This window comes from Leuciscus leuciscus, assembly GCF_965113295.1.
Source record: "Leuciscus leuciscus genome assembly, chromosome: 4".
In the NCBI taxonomy this organism is placed as follows: domain Eukaryota; kingdom Metazoa; phylum Chordata; class Actinopteri; order Cypriniformes; family Leuciscidae; genus Leuciscus; species Leuciscus leuciscus.
The window spans coordinates 26,405,621-26,426,628 of record NC_138728.1 but is presented as its reverse complement, the minus strand read 5'-3'; the positions used below and the strand labels follow the sequence as shown (position 1 = coordinate 26,426,628).

General features: G+C 41.3%; 1 protein-coding gene across 1 annotated transcript in view; it reads left to right on the top strand.

Annotated features, from left to right (window-relative positions):
* Window positions 1–16,454, top strand: part of ptprr (protein tyrosine phosphatase receptor type R) — a 40,619-nt gene extending 24,165 nt beyond the window's left edge. The window contains exons 7-13 of the mRNA XM_082168572.1: window positions 1,583–1,667; window positions 3,352–3,431; window positions 3,703–3,840; window positions 3,926–4,036; window positions 4,125–4,282; window positions 4,464–4,577; window positions 14,453–16,454. Coding sequence (XP_082024698.1) covers window positions 1,583–1,667; window positions 3,352–3,431; window positions 3,703–3,840; window positions 3,926–4,036; window positions 4,125–4,282; window positions 4,464–4,577; window positions 14,453–14,546 — 780 coding nt within the window. The 3' untranslated portion in view covers window positions 14,547–16,454. The remainder of the gene's footprint in view (window positions 1–1,582; window positions 1,668–3,351; window positions 3,432–3,702; window positions 3,841–3,925; window positions 4,037–4,124; window positions 4,283–4,463; window positions 4,578–14,452) is intronic.
* The last annotated feature ends 4,554 nt before the right edge of the window (window positions 16,455–21,008 follow it).

The window sequence follows — 21,008 nt, the reverse complement described above, 5'->3', positions numbered from 1 at the left end:
TGTCATGGGAATTACACACAGTTGAGGTTCAGTTAAGGTGTGTTTCCTTGATGTTGTCACGGGGTTGCTCCACAAAAGATGACAACAAGGAAAATAGAGTACAAATAAGGTTATTTACTTTAATAAAACAAAGGTATAAATCCAAGAAGGTATAATGTAACAGTGTGTCCTATACACAAACAACACAACACCAGACAAACAACTGAGGTGATGGTAGTGGGAGAAACCAAGGTGGCGATGATGATGGGAGGAGCCAGGAGCAGGAGTAGCCAGGTGGTGATCCAGAGCACAGTCAGGACGAAAGCCCACAGCGGAGTCGATGGAGGGAGGAGCCATGGTGGAGACTTGGCTGACAACTCCCGGGGGATGGATAATCGAGATGAAGCCGATGGTAGTGGAGCCCAAGTCGCAGACTGGACTGGGCAGCACCGGCCAGAGTACCTGAGGACTAATGCAGAGCCGGTGGGACCGAGGACCAAGGTGGAGCCTGAGTGAAGGTGGAACCAGATGGAGCCGAAGGGGTGGAGAGACATAGTGGACGGCTCGTAAGTCCATGCCGCAGGCAGGGTTACGTCTGACCAATCGGAGCCGGACGGATGAGGGAGCCCGGTGAAGCCGTAAGGACGATAGTATCTTGTGAAGCAGAGGGAGGGATGTGCCAAAGTGGAGCCAACAGGTTGACGAACCGAAAAGAGTGACGGGATCAGTGGCTAGAGGCGGATCCAGGGGATACACTTGCCTGAGCGACACTGGAGACCCGAGGCAGATCCACACAACTGAGTGGTGTTAGAAGAGAAGTCAAGGGGCTGAAGGAAACCAGTGGAGGTGAGGCTGACAGACTGGCTGAATCATGAAGTGGAGGCGGGAGAGGGAGGCTGGGTGGGATCAGTGACAATGACACAGCAATATCTGGATAAGTTCGTCGTAAAGCCTTCTCCAAAAGTGCATCTTTATGGTGTACTCGTCCCAACTAACCTGATGGCACAGTTCCAGTAAATCATCCATGAAATCCTCCAGTAGCTGTCCTCCTTGAAATAAGGATTCTCTGGATGGATGGTGTCTGCTGAATAATCCATCTAATTTTTTGTAATTGTTTTTTTTTTTGCAGTCTGGTGCTCTGTCACGTAGTAGTTCTCAAAGGATGACGATGAGGAATATCGAGTTCAAATAATAGTGATAACTATCTTACTAGTGATAAACGAATAAAACAAAACAAAGGCAATAATCCAAGAAGGTGTTACGTAACAGTGTGTCCTAAACACAAACAACACCAGACAAACAACTGAAAGAACTGACAGGCTTAGATAACAAACTTAATACAAACAGGTGGGTGGTAACCAAGGTGACAAACTAGTGGTTGGAAACAGAGAACAAAGGAAAACTAACTAGATAACTAAAGCAGGCAAAATAGGAATGAAACCAAAACTGAGCATAACTGTGACAGATGTAGGATTTAATGGATGCTTTATGTTATATCTGAATGTAATATGCTGAAATCTATTGTAAGGCTGTACACTTTGAAGTGCTTATGTAATGGTGTTTCCATTGTACTCAGCTGAGTGTGTAACTTTTTTATCCACAGGAAATTCCCATGAACTTTGTGGATCAGAAAGAACTGGATATCCCAAATCATGGATCAAAAAATAGATACAAGACCATTTTGCCAAGTTAGTATCTGAATTTCTACATTTTGTTATTATTTGAGTTGAGTCATGCCACAGTATTGGTATCAACTACTGAAATTTTGGTATAGTGGCAACATTAAGTGCTACATTTACATGCAATAAAATAAATCTGTCAATAATTGAATTGGTGGCTCAATCTGACTGAAAAGCCTTCTTGCAAACTCATTGATCGATACAACCAAGTTCGATCAGAATGGCATTTCGATCCAATTGAAATGGGTTGTGTAGTTATGTATGTATCTTAAAGGCCTACTGAAGTGTCTTGGAATGCGCAGCTTTTTATGATGCATTGACGTAATTTCCACTGAAACAGGAAGCTAAGGCGGGACATTTTAAATGGCTTCTCCCCCTTTTCAAATAGCCAATAGCGCTTAGTTTACCTCACAGACTGCAAGTCATACTTGACAGCACCATGGAAGCGAATCCAAGCGCTGATGATACGTTGGATTCAGTAGAAGATGTGTGAATAAATTCCAGTCATTTCATTCTTAACCAACGGAATAAAACTCACGCAACCGATATTTATCAAGCCGGGACACGTTTGTGTGCACTTAGTTTTGTGATTTCACCGGAACGAATATAGAGTCTCCGCAACGGCAATAGATTAATCTACCGAGTGAAGACTGCATGCGCGAGCCACAAGAGAACACGTATCCATGCCACTGATAGCAGTGGCAACGAGCATTCAGCAGCTTGCTAAAAAAAAACAAAAAACACAGCAACTGTGGTTCTGTTCATGATAGACGCACATGCACATGTAAATGCGTATGTGAATCAGATTCAAAGTTTAGGATAAATACGGTGTAAACAGAACTCTCAAAATCTGAAATCAGACCGAATTTATTTGGATTGACGAAAATCAGTGTAAATCACAGATTCGTGATTTTATCGCATTTTTACAAAATGTCCCAACTTTTCTGGAAATGTGGTTGAACTACCATTATTTTGAAATCAGCATAGCATGCACTTTTATTTTCAATAAAACATAACATAAGAGTGTGTGAAGTTAAACAGTGATTTATAGGATTTTAGACTAGAGATGGTGAACTATTTGCAGTATGTTAATAGTGGAATGGTGGCTTGTTAATGTCTCAGGGACCCTTCATGACTATGTGGACCACTTTAAAGTTGTCTGCTTGTAGTTAGGTCAGAAAGAACACTTTATACATTTTCATTTTCTATTTTTACATCACTAGGTATATTTTATCCCAATATAATCTATAAAAGGTACATATTTGAGAACAGCAGTAATGTAGTGCTATTTGCTAAGGCAGCATACAGAGATCCCAAATGTGTTCCCAAATTTGAGGTAGTTAGGGGGGTGAGGGGGAATGCTCCCTCGAAATAATTTTGACATTTTCACACCCTTGAAAAGGTTCCTGGAGATCTACTCACCTGCAGGGTTCAGATCCAATCCTGATCCAACACACGTCTGTAATTATCAAGTGCTCCTGCAGATCTTAATTAGCTGGTTCAGTTGTGTTTGATCAGGGTTGGAGCTGAATTTTGCAGCCAAGTTTTATTGAAAGTCCATTTACCCCTTTAATTATATCATATGTTTGCTTTATAAATGTCATCGTCTTGTGCACTAGTGGGCCACTGTAGTATACTGGTGAATCAATTATAATGCAACAGAAATTTTCACAAAATTCACATTTCATTTCAGATCCACATTCCAGGGTTATTCTGAAGACTAAGAACTCGAACGACCCGCTCAGCAGTTACATTAACGCCAACTACATACGAGTAAGTTTTCAGTGACACACTCGCAATTTTTTCAATAGCCTATGCCAGGGCCTCTTAATGTTCTTCTTGAGGTAACTTCACTTAAATCTACAACCATCAAAAATTGTAAAGTGAAACATTATAAACAAGAATGTTTAATTTGATTGTATTTGAAGTATCGATTTGTAGTATCGAAGAGTCTTGTTGCTCTAGCTTGGCTCCGATGGGGGTATACTTAGTTCACCTCCATTATGTCATTATATCTGTTTAAGTTCGGCACTTTTTTATTTAGGGCTATCTTGGAGATGAGAGGGCCTTCATTGCCACTCAGGGTCCAATGATCAACACGGTGAATGACTTCTGGCAAATGGCCTGGCAAGAGGACTGCCCTGTCATTGTCATGATTACTAAATTGAAAGAGAAAAATGAAGTAATTTCAATTCAAAAGTTCTATAATCCTCTTAGTATGACTAAATAGACTGTGCATGTGCAAAGAGTTTGTTTTACTGTTTCAGAAATGTGTTCTGTACTGGCCTGAGAAGAGGGGGATCTATGGGAAAGTGGAGGTCTTCGTTAATAATGTTAAGGAATGTGACCACTATATAATCCGCTCCCTTATACTAAAGGTATTTGCATTATAAAAGTAAAAGTAATAATCCAAAAGAAATACTATTGTCAAATACTCTAATGGATCATATATTTTTATTCCCTCAGCAAGGAGGCCAGAGTCGTAAAGTGCAGCACTACTGGTATACCTCATGGCCGGACCATAAGACCCCAGAGAGCGCTGGACCCCTGCTGCAGTTAGTTAATGATGTTGAGCAGGACAGGAGGGGCTTTACATCCTGTGGGCCGATTATTGTACACTGCAGGTACAGGAGCTTATCAGCAAAACATTAAAAAGTGTCTACCGGTTGATGCACTATATATAAAATACCATTCATGTGTCATTGTGAAAAACTGCTATTATACTACTATGATAAAACTACTATAATCCAGTGCTTGGTAAAAAAGTGCTTGAAAACCATTTAACTTACCTTTGAATTTTTGCAGTGCTGGAATTGGTCGGACAGGGTGTTTCATGGCTACAACAATTGGTTGTCGTCAGTTGGAGCTGGAGGGAGTTGTGGATGTGCTGGGAATTGTGTGCAAACTTAGGACAGACAGGTACAACTGTTTCACTGTTTTGCAATTAAAATTTGTGACTGTTTCACTGTTTAGCTATTGAAATGTTAAAGGGGTGGTTTATTATGATTTCACTTTTCTAAATTTAGTTAGTGTGTAATGTTGCTGTTTGAGCATAAACAACATCTGCAAAGTTCCAACGCTCAAAGTTCAAGGCAAAGGGAGATATTTGCTTTTAAAGAAAAAGCTTTTTAAGGACTACAATAAATGGCTAGTAGGGACTACACAAGCTTCCTCCCGGGTTAGTGACATCATGAACCCTAAAATGTACATAAACCCCGCCCCCGGAACACGATTTATAGATTATCATGACAGAATATGCTAATCAATGACTAGAAGATAACTACATATAAGCTACATAAATTCATCAACTAACCATTCAGAAATGTTGTTTACATGTTGTGACTTCTTCTTGAGTCTCTCCATCATTGTCTGACTCCGGTTTGAACATAAAAGGCTAAAAGGAACAAAAGTTTTTGAAATTTTCAGTGCATGTCTGTGTGAGTGCAAGCTGTTGAAGCTCCGCCCCCTGTGCCGGGAGCAACAGCTCATTTGCATGGACAGACACAAAACGAAGTGTTTTTGCTCACCCTCAGAAAGTGATAATTTTAACATGCTATATAAAAATACCTGCAGGGTATTTTGAGCTAAAACTTCACAGACACACTCTGGGGACATCAGAGATTTATTTTACATCTTGTGAAAAGGGCATTATACCACCCCTTTAATGTATTTGGTCTTGGCATACTAGATCTCCAATGCTGCTGAATACTGCTGTTGATTATTGCTGCAGCTGCAGAGCAAGTATGGACTTGCTACTACTAATAGATACACAGACACACTGCTGTGAGCATGTGAGATATGCTGCTGCATAAATAGACATACATAAATCCCGTAGCAGATCTAGGCAGGTGGAGCTGGAGGAGGTGAAGCGTTAGAGAGAAAGCCTACAGGCTGGTATTTTGGTTACACATTAAACTGTATCTTGCTTTTAACTCCACGTAAACTGCCACAGGACGGAAAGACTAAGAACATTACTTAACACATCCAATATTACTATAAATGCAGTATAATAAATGGTAAGAGCAAGAATTTCCAGTATTTTCACTGTGAATAGAGGGAAAACTGTGTCTTAGTCTTTTCAGATTATGCTGATTACATTACACAGGAATATTTCAATATCAACATTAACATATTCCAACTGTTTGGGGAAAAACACAGGATCCAGTCACGAATGCAAATTAACAGTTTATTTTAAATAAACAGGAAAAATAAGCAATGCAGGGTGGTCAGATGTAGTCATGCAGAGATAGCAGCAGGCCTTGGCAGCGAAGAGATTGCAACAGAGGTGGGAGTAAGTCACACATGTGCAAGTCACAAGCAAGTCTCAAGTCTTAACCTTCAAGTCTCAAGCAAGTCCAAGTCAATTTTGTGAAAAGCAAGTCAAGTCCAAGTCAAGTCACTGCTTTATGTCAAGCAAGTCAAGTCAAGTCGTAGCTTGGGTCACAAGTCACTGGCAAGTCATACAAACGTTTGATGATTTCACTGAATTTATATACTAAAATAAGTTAAAACTACAGAAGTTGTGGACTATGGTTTTATTTGCAACATTTTTTTTAAATATGCATTTCCGCATACAGCTGAGTGGTTACTACAATAAAAATCTAAAAAATGAAATAAATAAAATTTCAAACTACAGAGCCTAAAATGTAAATGTAACTGAAATTAGGCCAACATTAAAGCGTGAAAAAATAAATATGCCTCAAACATTGCAGAAGACCATTAAAAGGTATTAAACAATTCACAATTCAAGTATAATGGTTCCTATGCCACCAAATGGCATTCTTCAAACTGGCATCCCCTTTATAGAAGTTATATATTTTTAATTATGAAGTTAAAACCGCCAATAGGTGGCGCCAAATCACCGTCTTAATGTACGAGTCATAGAATTCATTCAACTGATTTGTTCAAAACGGCAGATTCGTTCTGGAACTAAGCAACTAGGTCACTGAATCACAAATACGCATAACTCTTTCTGTGGCTTGTTTGGAATTATTGTCATTGGAGAAATAGAGCAAAAACAGAGAATATTTGGAATATTATGTCTAAAATGTCACATCACAATATTCACTCTTTTTTTTACTGAACTGTTTTATAAAATCATTATCACATTTGCAATCGCGCCAATATTCTGGAAATATTTTTTAATCCCATATGTTATAGGCTAATTATAAAAATAACTCATACTAGGGCAATTTTTCCACCACATTTTGAATTTTGCGTGCATATTAATTCTGCTGGCATTTTGCCCCCAAACCCCTGATAACATCTAACCCTGCTTTAAGAGAAACATAAAACACGACAAAACATTAACAGTTTTCTATGTTGTTTTTTGTCATTGGAAAGAACGACATATTTGGCTTTAAAGCATGATTGGAAAGAAATGTGGCAAATGTTATAGAAAACATATGCCATCATTAATTATCATTTGAATATTGACAACATTAAGCTACATTTGAAAACATAATTGTGTATAAAGAGGCATGCTGTTTTTACCAATATTCTCTCTAGATTTAAAGATAGTCAAATTAACTATAACAAACAGGTTAAACAAGCCATAGCTTACTTTTAGACGTGGTGAATGAAGTTCGACTGTTCGAGGTTGTGATGGTCGTCCGATATCCCTTGCCTGTTATTATGCGTACAGCAAATCTTCTTGTATGAATATGGTCAATTTCTAGTGTTTATATCCAAAAAGAAACGATGCTGGGAAATGTTTTTGTATTTAGCGAGCTCACCGCGATGTATGTTTTTTCTGGGCTTGTGCAGCGTCACGCAATCGCGCAGAATCTGATGACTGGCGTCAATGGTTCCGTTGCTTTCATTTTGTTCATCAATTGATGTTGCGATGATTTATATAAAAATGTATATCAAGTCATTCTCGAGTCATACAGTTCAAGTCAAGTCAAGTCTCGAGTCATTGGATCTCAAGTCAAAGTCAAGTCGAGTCATTTTCTTAATTTAGTCAAGCAAGTCTCAAGTCCTTAAATTTGCGACTCGAGTCTGACTCGAGTCAAGTCATGTGACTCGAGTCCCCCATCTCTGGATTGCAATGATGTCAGTCAATTCCCTGAAACTGCAAGGCAGCCAGTAATCCACACTCAAACAGGAAGCAAACACATAGGAACAGAAGACTCGAGAGAATACTGATGGAACAGAATGGCAAGACATGAGCACAAGAATGATCTGACAAGGAACACAGCAAACACAAGACTAGATATGGGTGACAATAACGAGCTGCAGGTACGCTTAGTCTGATTAGCTCGTCAGCACAATTAGTAGCTAGGCAACGCTGACGAGCAATCAAACCAGTGACAGAAACACAACAAAGCCATGTCAGAATGTACATACAGACCCGTGAACCGTGACAGTACTCCTCCCCCTAAGAGCACCTCCTGGCGTTCCCAGGGGAAATTGCCTGGCGATTGTAATCATCGATAAGGTAAAGATCCAATGTGATCCAAATGTCTCTAGCAGGAACCCAACTCCTCTCTTCCGTACTGTAATTTAGAAACATGAAAGAGAGGATGACTTCTGTATGCCGGAGGAAGATTGAGCTGGACTGCCACTGGACTAAGAATCTTGGTGACAGTAAATGGGCAAATTAATTTAGGAGCAAGTTTACAGTTGGTGCGCAATGTGGGACCAGGGTCTCGAAGGAAATGACAGCGATTGAAGGAGTCAAGCAGGGGGTTGATTTGAAGTCTTACAACTGGCACAAACCGAGCAGGCCAAATCAAAACGACGTATGTTGCGAGTCATAGCTTGCCACCAGAACCCTTGCTTTATGAGAAACATGGTACGACTCACTCCCGGATGACAAGCCACCTTAGAACAATGACCCCATCGAATGACGTCGGACCATAAACTCTCAGGCATGAACAAACGATCTGGTGGGCACCCAGGTGGAGGCATTACCCCATCTAAGGCAGCGCAGACCTTCGACTCAATCTCCCAAGTTACCATTGAAACCACAAATCTATGTGACAGGATGGGCTCGGGAGAATGCAGGCTTTCAGATTGGTCAAAAACACTGGACAACGTGTCGGGTTTGGTGTTTTTGGAACCCGGACGGTAGGAAATGGAAAAATTCTAAATGACTGGAAAAAAGAGCTCACCTGACCTGCCTAGAGTTGCCCAGATCTGATTTACTCTAGGTTCTTATGTTCGGTCCAGATTATGAAAGGTACCCCTGAACCTTCCAACCAATGACTCCACTCCTCCAAGGCAAGCTTGACTGCCAGCAACTCTCTATTACCAATGTCGTAATTGCATTCGGTGGGTGACAAAATACGGATGCACCTGCCATTCACAGAAGAGCGCTGGGAGAGAACCGTGCCAGCCCCCAGCTCTGATGCATCGACCTCCACCACAAACTGATGAGAGGAATCAGGGGCAACAAAAATAGAGCTGGAACAAGGCAGCTCTTGAGTTTGGAGAATGCGGTCTCATGCGGGCTGCGCTCAACCACCTGAACATCGTGGTGGAGGTCAAGGGAATCAGAGGGGCAGTTGGCTGGCTGTAATTGCGAATAAAATGCTGGTAAAAATGTATGTTATCAAACTCAAATTCAAAATGGCTTTATTGGCATGACTGTACATAATACAATATTGCCAAAGCTTGGAATACATAGAATAATAAAAGACATCAAAATAATAAAATATTATAACATAACTTAAATTGAAATGTACAAATTAAATTAATTGTACAAATTAACAGTATAACAAATTAGAATATGTGTCAACATTTGATACCACAGTGTTTTAACATACACACACATGCCAGTGCTGCTGTCTATTCCTGTCCTAATATGATCTTTATCTGTTCTATTTCAGTCATGGCTGTAAATTTCTTTATTAAGTTAGTGAATTTGTTTAAGTAGAGGTCTCTGATTGAACTGATTTATTTTTAGACTGTTTGAGAATTTGGTTTATTCTGATGTTTGTGTGAGAAGCAGTTCTGGTCTGAGACTGGTTAGTGTTAGTAGAATTAGTCAGGTTAGTAAGTCTCAGAACCAGCTGACTGAGGGGACTTGATTTTAAATGCATCCAGAATTTGAGGGATATTTTGTGCATATTAACAATCAATGGGAATCGGCCTAATTCTGCCCTACATGTATTATTAGGTGTTTTCCTTTGTAATTTTAGAATAATTTTGCAGAATGTTGTGTGTAGGGCTTCTGTTGGATGTCTGTCCCATACGGATGCAGTGGGTGACAGCAGCACCAGGTCGTCTGCATACAGCAAGAGCTTGATGCTTTTGTCTTGTAGAATGAGTCCAGGGCCTGTAGACTGTTCCAACTGCACCGCTAGTTCATTCATGTAAATGTTGAACAGCGTTGGACTCGGGCTACAGCCCTGCCACACTCCTCTTTTCTGGGTGAAGAATTCTGTGTTTTTTGCCAATTCGTATTGCACATTTGTTGTTCGAATATTGTTGTTGTTGTTGTTGGCATCCTTCTGTCTTCGAGAGACAATGGTTTAGAATCTGCACCCAGGTCAGTCTGTGGTTTGGTTGCAGACTCTGCTATGACTGTAGAGTCCGATACGGGAGCGACAGCACCGCTGGCAGTTGCTACAAGTGTAAGCAGTGGTGGTGTCAGTGGGGGCAGGCTGAACGCTTTGCTGCCGGCGGGTCCTCTTCTCCTCCCACTGCATTGCTCTTTTTTCTTCAGCTAGAAGGACACCAGTCTTAACGGTGGATCGCCAATTTTCGCGGTCCAATGTCACTGCTTCCAAATCAGCTGGGCAGATGCTGCACGCTTTCAAGTCTCGCTTGCAGGCGTCCTTATAGCGCAGGGTTGGCCGTCCAGTTGGTCGTGTTCCTGTGGCAAGCTCCCCGTACAGAACGTCCTTTGGGATACGACCATCATCCATCCTGCACAGGTGGCCAAGCCAGCGCAGTCGCCTCTGTGTAAGGATGGTGAACATACTTGGCATACCTGCCTGAGCCAAGATGGCTATGTTTGTGATACGATCCTGCCAGGTGATACTCAGGAGTCGTCTGAGGCAGCGCATATGAAAGGCATTCAGTCTTTGCTCTTGGCGAGAATATAGAGTCCAAGCTTCACTGCCATAGAGGAGGGTGCTCAAGACGCATGCTTGGTACACCATCAGTTTTGTTTTGAGTGTCAACAGAATGTTGTCCCAAGCCCTCTTTGCTAGTCGAGCCATGGCGGTGGCTGCTTTGCCTATCCTTATATTGAGCTCAGTATCCAGGGATAGGTTGCTGCAGATGGTGGAGCCAAGGTAGGTGAAATTCTCCACTACCTCCAGGGTGTGGTCGCCGATAGTGATTGCAGGAGTGGTGTCGACATCTTGAACCAATATTTCGGTTTTCTTGAGGCTGATGGCAAGGCCAAACTCTGTGCATGCATCTGCAAAGCGAGTGATAAGTCGCTGGAGGGCACCCTCAGTGTGTGCAGCAAGAGCAGCGTCATCTGCAAACAACATCTCCCTTATGAGTACCCTGCGGACCTTAGTCTTTGCTCTGAGGCAGGCGATGTTGAAGAGGTTCCCATCACTCCTAGTATGGAGGAAGATCCCATCTTCGGAGTTGCAGAAGGCATAGCGCAGGAGCAGGGAAAAGAATACGCCAAAGAGTGTTGGCGCCAGAACACACCCCTGCTTCACACCACACCTGATTGGGAAGGGGTCTGAGGATGACTCGCCATACTGGACTGTGCCCATCGTGTTCTCATGAAATGATATAATCAGCTTCAAGAGCTTGGGGGGGCATCCAATCCTGTGTAGGAGAGTGAAAAGGCCAGTCCGACTGACCATGTCGAACGCCTTGGTCAGGTCTATAAAGGCAAGGAACAGGGGACGTCTCTGCTCACGGCACTTCTCCTGTAGCTGCCTAAGGGTGAACACCATGTCAATTGTTGACCGTTTTGCTCGGAACCCGCATTGCGACTCCGGGTACACACGATTGGTGAGCAGTTGTAAGCGGTTAAAGATGACACGTGCAAAGGCTTTCCCCGCAACACTGAGGAGGGAGATCCCACGGTAGTTATTGCAGTCACTGCGATCGCCCTTGTTCTTATAGAGCGTGAGGATCTTAGCGTCTCGCATGTCTTGGGGTATGATGCCCCCTTCCCAGCATTTGAGCAGGAGGTTGTGGAGGTGGCCGAGAAGAGAGATCACTTTTCCTGCCTTGATGATCTCTGGTGGAATTCCATCACTGCCTGGTGCTTTCCCACAGGCCAGTGAATCGATGGCCTTCCCAAGTTCCTCGATGGAGGGTGGCAAGTCAAGCTCCTCCATGATGGGCAGAGGCGTGGTATTTCGAATGGCTGTGTCAGTAACAAGGTTCTCTCTTGAGTACAGTTCCTGGTAGTGCTCAGCCCATCTCTCCAACTGCTTTCGGCGATCTGTAATAATCTCGCCGGAAGTAGATTTTAGGGGAGCAGTCTTGATGGGGTTGGGACCAAACGCTTTCTTCATGCCCTCATACATGGCTCGGATATTACCACAGTCTGCCGAAGTCTGAATATCACTACACAACTTCAGCCAGTAGTCGTTTGCACACTTTCGGGCAATCCTCTTGGTGTTATTACGTGCCTCTCTGAAGGCAGCCAATGTCCTTGTAGAAGGCTGTCTCTTGTGCTCAAGGAGAGTGGTACGTTTTGCAGTGATGGCAGGCTCCAGCACCTCGATCCCTGCCACAAACCAATCTTCACTCTTTTTCACCTTCTTCCCGAAGGTGTCTGAGGCGACCTTGTACACGGTGTCACGGATGTACTCCCATCGCATCGTAACACTGTCTACTGGGCAGTCCTCCAGGGCCTCATCAATGGCCCTGGCGAAGCGTTCCCGCAGCTCTGGCACTGATGTTCTTGCCGTGTTGATGCGAGCGCGGCCCTTCTGCTTCGAGCAATGGGCTCGTCTAGGTTGGAAGCGCACCTTACTGCTGACCAGGGAATGGTCCGTGTCGCAGTCAGCACTGTGATACGTGCGAGTGAAGAGCACATGCTTGAGCATGGGTCTCCGAGTAACAATAAGGTCAAGCTGGTGCCAGTGTTTGGATCTGGGGTGTCTCCAAGACACTCTGTGGTGGGGCTTGGTGGGGAAGAAGGTGTTGGTAATGCACAAGTTGTGGTAAGAGCATAGCTCAAGTAGTCGCTGTCCGTTCTCATTAAGCTTGCCAACGCCAAAATGTCCAATGCAGTGTGGCCAGGAGATGTAGTCAGCGCCCACCTGGGCATTGAAGTCTCCGAGCATGAGCAGGTTGTCTTTCGATGGAATCTTCGCAATTTTGGCCTCAAGTTCGCAGTAGAAAGCATCTTTATCCTCAGCTGTGGAGCATAGTGTGGGGGCGTAGACGCTGAAGATGTGCAAGGGTCCCAAGGAGGTTGTGAGACGGAGGGAGAGGATACGCTCAGTCCCCTGAGAAGGAGGTTCTACTGATGTTAAGAGAAAATGTCGCACTGCAAAGCCGACCCCATAAAGTCGGCGCTTGTCTTGCTCCAGTCCTTGCCAGAAGAAAGTGTAGTCTCTCTCCTTCAGACCTCCACTGGATGGAAGACGTGTCTCTTGAAGGGCGGCAACGTCGATGTTGAGCCTTAACAGCTCGTGATTGATGATAGCGGTTTTTCTAGCGTCGTCAACTTGCTGAAGATCGTCACAGAGGCCAGGGCACAATGTTCTGACATTCCAAGTTGCCAGCCGCAGGGCTGGTGATTTTTTGGTCTTTTGATTATTTCCTGGTGCTGGGTTTTACAACCTGCCTGTCGATTTTGTCTAAGCTCCATGCACCCGATGAAGCAAGCAGGTTGTGGCGGGGTAGTACCTAACTGCCCGGGGGCTGCCCGGGTTAAGGCGGGCGGTAACGACCCAATGGAGCACGATGGTTCCTCCCACCGTCGGGAGCAACCCCTAGCGCCCGGCTCGACGCCAAATGAGCCACTGATAGACTGCTGCTCCCCGTGTTGTTTCTGCACTGAGACAGTGCAGCTGGAGTGACCTCTCCAGGTGCAGGCCTGGGCTAATAATATGGAGATCCTGGGTTGCCCAGACGTCAGGACCCCCCTCTCGGCTTTGCTGGCAGGGTCTGGCAGAAAGGTGAGCCAATACAGTCAGTGTCAACGCAGCTGCAGGAGTTGCCGGATGGTGACAAGTTCCTTCACCATCCACCTGAGGGGCTCCACTCCTGATTTTCTGTTGGGGTTTACTCCCTTAGCCTTTGTTTTCCTTGGAGCTAACCACAAGGCAGTGGCTCACGAGGGTTTCTATACAGAGTTTTCCTTCTCTGTTGAGGTATGATGGTATATCCCTTTGGTCGCTCTTTGTCTGGAACACATTTGTTGTTCGAATATATTGATTTTATAATATCATAAATTTTACCCCCTACACCACTTTGTAAAAGTTTGTAATATAATCTGTTGTGCCAAATAGAATCAAAAGCGTTTTCTTTTTTTTTTTTTTTTTGACAAAGCACGCAAATATTTTTCCGTTTTTTGGTCTGTGTTACGTGTTTATTGATAGGGTGTGTAGGGTGTAAATGTGGTCAGTAGTTCTGTGATTTGGAATGAAGCCAATCTGACTCAGGCTCAGGACATCTTTGTTTCTGTAAGGTTACCACAAAATATAATTTTTGAAACAAGAAGATAGTCTAATTATGTTTAATATCAAATCTTTGGTATCACTCTTTGGAAAAACAAATGTCATAAAAACTACCTTTGCTTTCAGCAGCAAAAACAATAACATGGCATTTATCAGTATAATAATGTACCTGACAAAACAAGATTTTCATAAAATTGAGACTCACCTGTAATTGTGTGCTGTTTTTTTCCGCAGGGGTGGTATGATCCAGACTGAGGAACAATATGAATTTGTGCATCATGCCTTGAGTCTCTATGAAAGCCGCCTTCCTGCAGAGCCTGGACAATGAATTTTAACTCCTAGAGGAGCTTCAGTTTTCATACCAAGAGATCTGCTATTGCCATGAAATTTCTAAATCAAGAGAGAAGGCGCCAGATTGTGTTCGTGAAGAAGGATGTTTGTGCATGTCAAGGCAAGGGTTGCACACATCTGATGTTGTCTGGAAGCCGGTGTTGTCAGCTAATGTATTAGTTGTCATAACTTTTCGATAGCCGCTGTCATGCTTTTCAAGGCTGTCAAATGGTTTTGCCACTAGTGTTAAAGTGTATCAGTGTCATTGTACAAGATATAGTTCCACTAAATAATGCTTTTTTAAACACAATATACACAGCATAAAGACTATATCAGTTTTCCTTCATTTTTTCCTGATTATAGGTTTCAAAACACCATGGGCAAAATTACTTAATTGTCTTTATGCTGCAGAATAAATGAGGTATTAATATTCTGTGTATAATAGTACGATCATGTTTCATCAGAATACATATTCATTTGTTCATTTTTGTACCTATTTGTTAATTTATGAGCATATTCTTATGCTGATGCAGAACACAATTTTGAAATATTCTGAATGTTTCCTGTGTTGCTGCTGCTGAATCTACAGCTGCGAGTTCAAAGTCTGAATTGAATTTTATGAGAAAGAAAGACTGGATGCCTCAACATTTATATTGTGTTGTCATCGCTGTAATGCACACAACAACAAACCAACAGCAAAACAGCAAATGGCTCTTATAAGCGGGTTTTTTTAAATAACAAACAAATACGGAATTCATGATTTTTCGGTTTACAGACAATCTATCAATCGGTCTAGAGACTCACTAAATCTGTCACCGATCTTTACGGAACCAAAATTATTAAGTGGATTAAAATGTAATATAAAAAATCCTTATTATTAGGGGAACAAATCATTATAAAATTAACTAAATGAATAAATATATAAAGAAATAACAACAACAAAAGCAAATACATTTGAGGAAATTATGTAATTATATAATATAGCTAAAATTTAGGAGATTGTATTTGTATCTAGTGGTAATATTATTCTAGTGTTTTATTCAATATTAATGTTTTAATATTTCCCCCCAAATGCATACATTTGTTGTGTATTTAAGGGTTCATGTATCCTGGGACCACTTGGGTTTTGCTGCTAATACTGCAATTGTTTATGGCTTTAGGAATTAAATATGTTGTATGAAAGTGAATATTTCTAAGACATTTATTTTCTATTGTATTTATTATTATAAAAATTATTGTTATTATTACTCAATACTTTTATAAACTATGGTTAATGTCATTGTGCACTGTTACGCAATATATTTTCCACTATGTGGGCTTAATGTTAGGCAGTCAGTGACTTTTTCCTATTTATCCTTAATAATGATGAATGTGAATACTCTCATAAAAAAAACAAAAAAACATCATAACCACAATTACAGTATTATAATCTGCACATATGGATGCCTCAGACTGTGAGGGTAGCAGTATAAGCAACCCAAACTGATGATCTGAGCTGTTTTTATATGAAACTTTGGTTGTGGTAGAATTAATTAGTTTCGTATAATGGGATGTATATTATAAATGCATAACTTGGTCCCGATAATCGATAATAGAAGTTATTTGTTAATGCTATACTACTATATTTTCCACTTATAGTGTGTGTTTGGTCCTATAACAATGTTAAACCCTCACCTAAAGCCATAATATCTCATGTTTACATTTTTGGCACTGCAAGTTATGTTTTATATATGTTAAAATATGCTTATTCTGTTATTAAAACCTGTCATGTGAAGAAGTGTTTTTGTAAATAAATAAGTGAAACTGCCAAGTCAGAAAGCATACAGAAACTAGGATTCTGACTTTATGGTCATTACTGCCAATAAATTAACCCTGTTATCGTGTCTGGATCAGGGTTTTTATTTTATTTTCTAAGACTCTTCTTTCAATGTTCATTTCATTCCATTGTGTTCAGTTCCTTTTCCTTAGCTGCCTAGGTTTTTAATGTTTTTATGAAGAAAAAGTTGATAATTTTGAGTGTGTAGTAGAAGAGAAGGCAATTATAAGGCTTGAAGCTTACGCTGCTATTTTGAACCAATAATCAGAACAAAAAGCAGTTGAAGGATGATGTGCATTCATTTGTTTATCTGACTCCAATATAATGAATCTAACTCCATTAAAGTTGTTGTTAATCTTAAACCTCTTATTCTCTAAAGGTAAAAGTCTTTCTTAGAACTGAAAGGAAAGTGTAGGATTTAACCTGAACGTTTAGATTGGAAAGTTAGTCACTTTAGCTTTAAACATATCAGTGGTAAAATGAAAGATTCTCAAAGCCTTTAAAGCAGGCAAAGTGGTGTTAAAGCACTGTTAAACATGAGTGAGGACTGTTAGGACAGTGACTGTTAGGAAATGAGTGATGAATTCCTTGCATCAGATACTGTACAGCATACTGTAAAGAGGAAGAAGGCCATTGTCCCATATTTAATTCACATGTATACCAATATGCAATTACCCTGCCTCATTGGCTGACATATTTAACAAATAGATTATGTATAATGCTTTATTTATTTATTTAATTAATTTCCTGGAAAGGCCTTATATGGGCAATGATATAACTGCTACATATGTATTTTATTTATAATACAATGAATACAACATTTGTATGATGTTTTATAGTATTTTCCCAGTAGTACTGTTAGTGTTGCAGAATTATATGTGTGTGCAAATGCAGAAGCTGCTGTACAGAGTTAAATTTGAGGTCAAAGAGATAAGGATGAAACCGCTCTACACATCATTCTACAGATGACTTATTTATGCTCAAAGTAGAGAAGAAAACATGTATTAGAGCAACTTTATAACCATTATGTGTTGCATGTGGCCGTGGATGAAAATGCAGAAAATGCAAAAGAGGAGAAGAGCTTGCCAAATGTGGAGGAGATCACTTAAAACAGTAATTTTTTTAAAGAAGGGCATTCCCAGTCTGGTTGACCTCATTTGGGGAGGTCACTAATCTATCTTTAAATATCCAAGATGACGACGCTGAGATCAGATGCTGCTTTGTGACCACCTGAAGACCTTCTCTGGTACCATAGTTCTCTGACACCAGACATGGCCTTGATTGTTTTTTTTGTATATATTTGTACTTTGACTTACATAGAGTTGTCATAAGCTGGGTTTGATTTTCTCCTTTTCTGTTTTCTCTCTCTCTGCTCATTACAGCTACCTTGGCTCAGCTGTTCGCTAACTCACAATCAGTGCTCACGCTGATTAAGGCCTTGTCCACACTAATACGTTTTCGTTTGAAAACGCATCTTTTTCTCTAAGTTTTGGCCTTTCCCCACACCGAGATGGCTTTTTTATTAATGAAAACAAAGCTTTTTGAAAACGCTCTCCAAGTGGATACATTTGAAAACGCCGTTTTCGCATTGTAGTGTGGACTGTCAAAACGGAGGTATTTAAAAACGATGACGTAAGTTTAGTCATGTGACGCATATTGTACCAATAGATATTCATGTTTATACTGATATTGTGCCTGTTGTGCCATTCACTTTCACACTGTTGCTAAAATATGTTACTTTGCACACTCTTCATATCACAGTCCTGCAAAGATTACAGAAAATGTACTCACATTTGCTGTCCTGCGGCAAAACATGAAAGCAATTGCGTTCAGACCAAACATGGTGACTAAGTGCGATCAGTGAATCGTGAGATCTTTTGCTAAATAAAATGATCCTGTCAGAAGAATTGCGCGATAACTTTATTATTTATTTTTCCGTCTGTATCATCTCAGTGAGCTTTTGTGAGGTTTTACGCATGCGCAGTAAGGTGAATTTAGCGTTTTCCAAAAGTTTCTCATCCACAGTAGGCGTGTTTCCATTACAGATTTGCGCAAAACTTTTTTCTAATTGTCGACAAAAAACGATTGGGAAATGACGGTGTTTCCATTAACCGATGTTATGCGACTAAAACATGAATTTTTTCCTCTCGCGATAAGTAAAGTCATTCCAAAAATCATGGCAACGGACGTTGGTTGGTTTATGTATATCCCAGCCACTGCACTAGCCATTATTATTAATCGAAGGAGGTGTATGTGTTTTTTCCAAGCATTAATGGTAAGGAAAGACCCTTATACTTGTGACCGGCACATATGAAGTGTTTCTGGGTGTTTCTCCCTCATATCTGCTTGGAGGTCTTAATTGTGGCATTTATTTGAGGTTTAGAATCCATTATTCCTGTAATTCTTTTGTCTTTTATGAATTGAAAAGAAAAGAATGAAAATAACTCTGTCTCGTATTATGTCCAAACATACTACATCACATCTACATCAGGTGACCTGTAAATGCGCAAAAACTGTTTCCATTGCAGTTTTGCTAAATATTTATTTTTCGAATTGCCTGAAAAACCACCTTATGCGAGCGTAAAAACTTTTATTGCGATAAATGGGAGTTTTTGCAAAATGTACGTGTTTCCATTGGGCGTATTTTCGCAATTTGAAGGGTAATGGAAATGCTGTAGCACCTCTACATATTTATATTTAATTTATGTCAGTGTGTTATGCAAGAATGGAAATTGGATTAAGGTTATCAAGTTGTATCTTGATATCTAAGCGCATTATTGTGTAAGCGCATTGATGTCTAAGCGCTGCTTGATGTCAGCGCATTATTCCGGCGCTGCACTGTGGCGACGAGTGCCTACAGCACGTCTGAAATGTTTGTTTGTTTTATGAGTTATATGTAAGCGTTTTTCATCACATAAACCTCGAACTACACGCTTTGAAAGTTTGGTTGCTAAGTCAGAAGCTAGCCAACAAAGTCAAGATGCGTTTTGTTACGCAGTTTTTGTCTATCGTTCTGGCGATACACCTGTTGCTGTTAACAGTCCTTTCACTGAGTCGGGGAAGCTATGCATCGGCCGCCGCCACAACAAATGGGATTTTACATTATACCCGGGATCAACTCTGGCAACTAAGGGATCTGCATAGCGGAAACTTTCCAGTCGATCTGCCAGATGAGTGTACACGGACATCCACATCACCGAGGAAAAGAGGCCGGCGAGGAGGCGTACGGCGTAGAGTTCGCGCACGGGGGAGCAAGCCACCTCTACCTACGGTCATCCTGGCTAACACCCGCTCCTTGGTGAAGCAACTTACGGAGCTACGGAACGCTGTGAGGTACCTCTCAGAGTATCGGGAAAGTTGTCTGTTGTGCTTCACGGAAACATGGCTTAAAGACACGACTGATAACTCAACACTCAGGATCACAGGGTTTAGCGACCCGATTAGACTGGACCGTGATGCACAGGTAACCGGCAAAAGAATGGGAGGGGGTGTGTGTGTTTATATAAATGAGCGATGGTGTAAAAACTACACAGTAAGAGACTCCCATTGCTCTGAGGATATTGAGCTATTGTCACTGTCGGTAAGACCTTATTATCTACCTAGGGAATTTGGTCAGGTGTTTGTCACTGTGGTATATATTCATCCCCGCGCTAATACTAAGGTCGCGGCAAATAGGTTATATGACACAATGGCTAAACTAGAAAACATGGCACCTGATGCACCGAAGTTTGTGCTCGGAAACTTTAATGGATGCTCAATCAAAAGCGTATTGCCCAATTACTATCAATACGTCGAGTGCCCGACAAGGAGGGATAAAACACTCAATCTATGCTTTGGGAATATTAAAGACGCTTATAAGGGCTATGCAAAACCACCCCTCGGAGACTCGGATCACAATGCAATCCAGCTTGTCCCGCAGTATAAACAAAAGCTCAAGACCAGCAAACCGGAGATAAAGACAGTTAAACAGTGGACTAATGAGTCTGTGAACGCCTTCGAGGCTGTTTTGATTGTACTGTGTGGGACATTTTCGTGTATACTAGTAAGAACTTGGAAGAGTTGACTTCAGTGGTGACTGACTATATTCGGTTCTGTGTGGACTGTATAATCCCAGAAAAAACTTTTAGGGTATTTCCAAATGACAAACCCTGGGTAAATAAAGAATTAAAAGTTGTACTGCACAGGAAAAGGAGAGCTTTTGAGCAGGGAGACAGTACTGTATGGTGTAGAACAAATTTCCGAAAGGATAAATAAATCTCTCTCTAATACTATGAAGTTCTTGACTCCATTTCCTATAATGCTGTGCTGGACTCTTGTATTATTTCCTATTTTTGTTTCTTCCTGTTTGGTGTTTTCTTCATGAATGAAGATTGCATATGTATATAAGGGGGTAGGAACCAATGTGTGGTGTGTTTTTTTCTCGGGAACTTTTCCAATTGACGGACCTCTAACTTACCAGGTGGATATCCTTGTTTGCAGCATTGCTGGCAGGATTTACTTTTGTCGTTTTGGAGTGTTTCGTGACATTGGACTTTTTGACGCAATGCAGCACAAAGGACTGGGGTACATTTGTCTGGGACTAACGAAGGCTGTGGTAAGAGCAGAGGTGGGTAGTAACGAAGTACATTTACTTCGTTACATTTA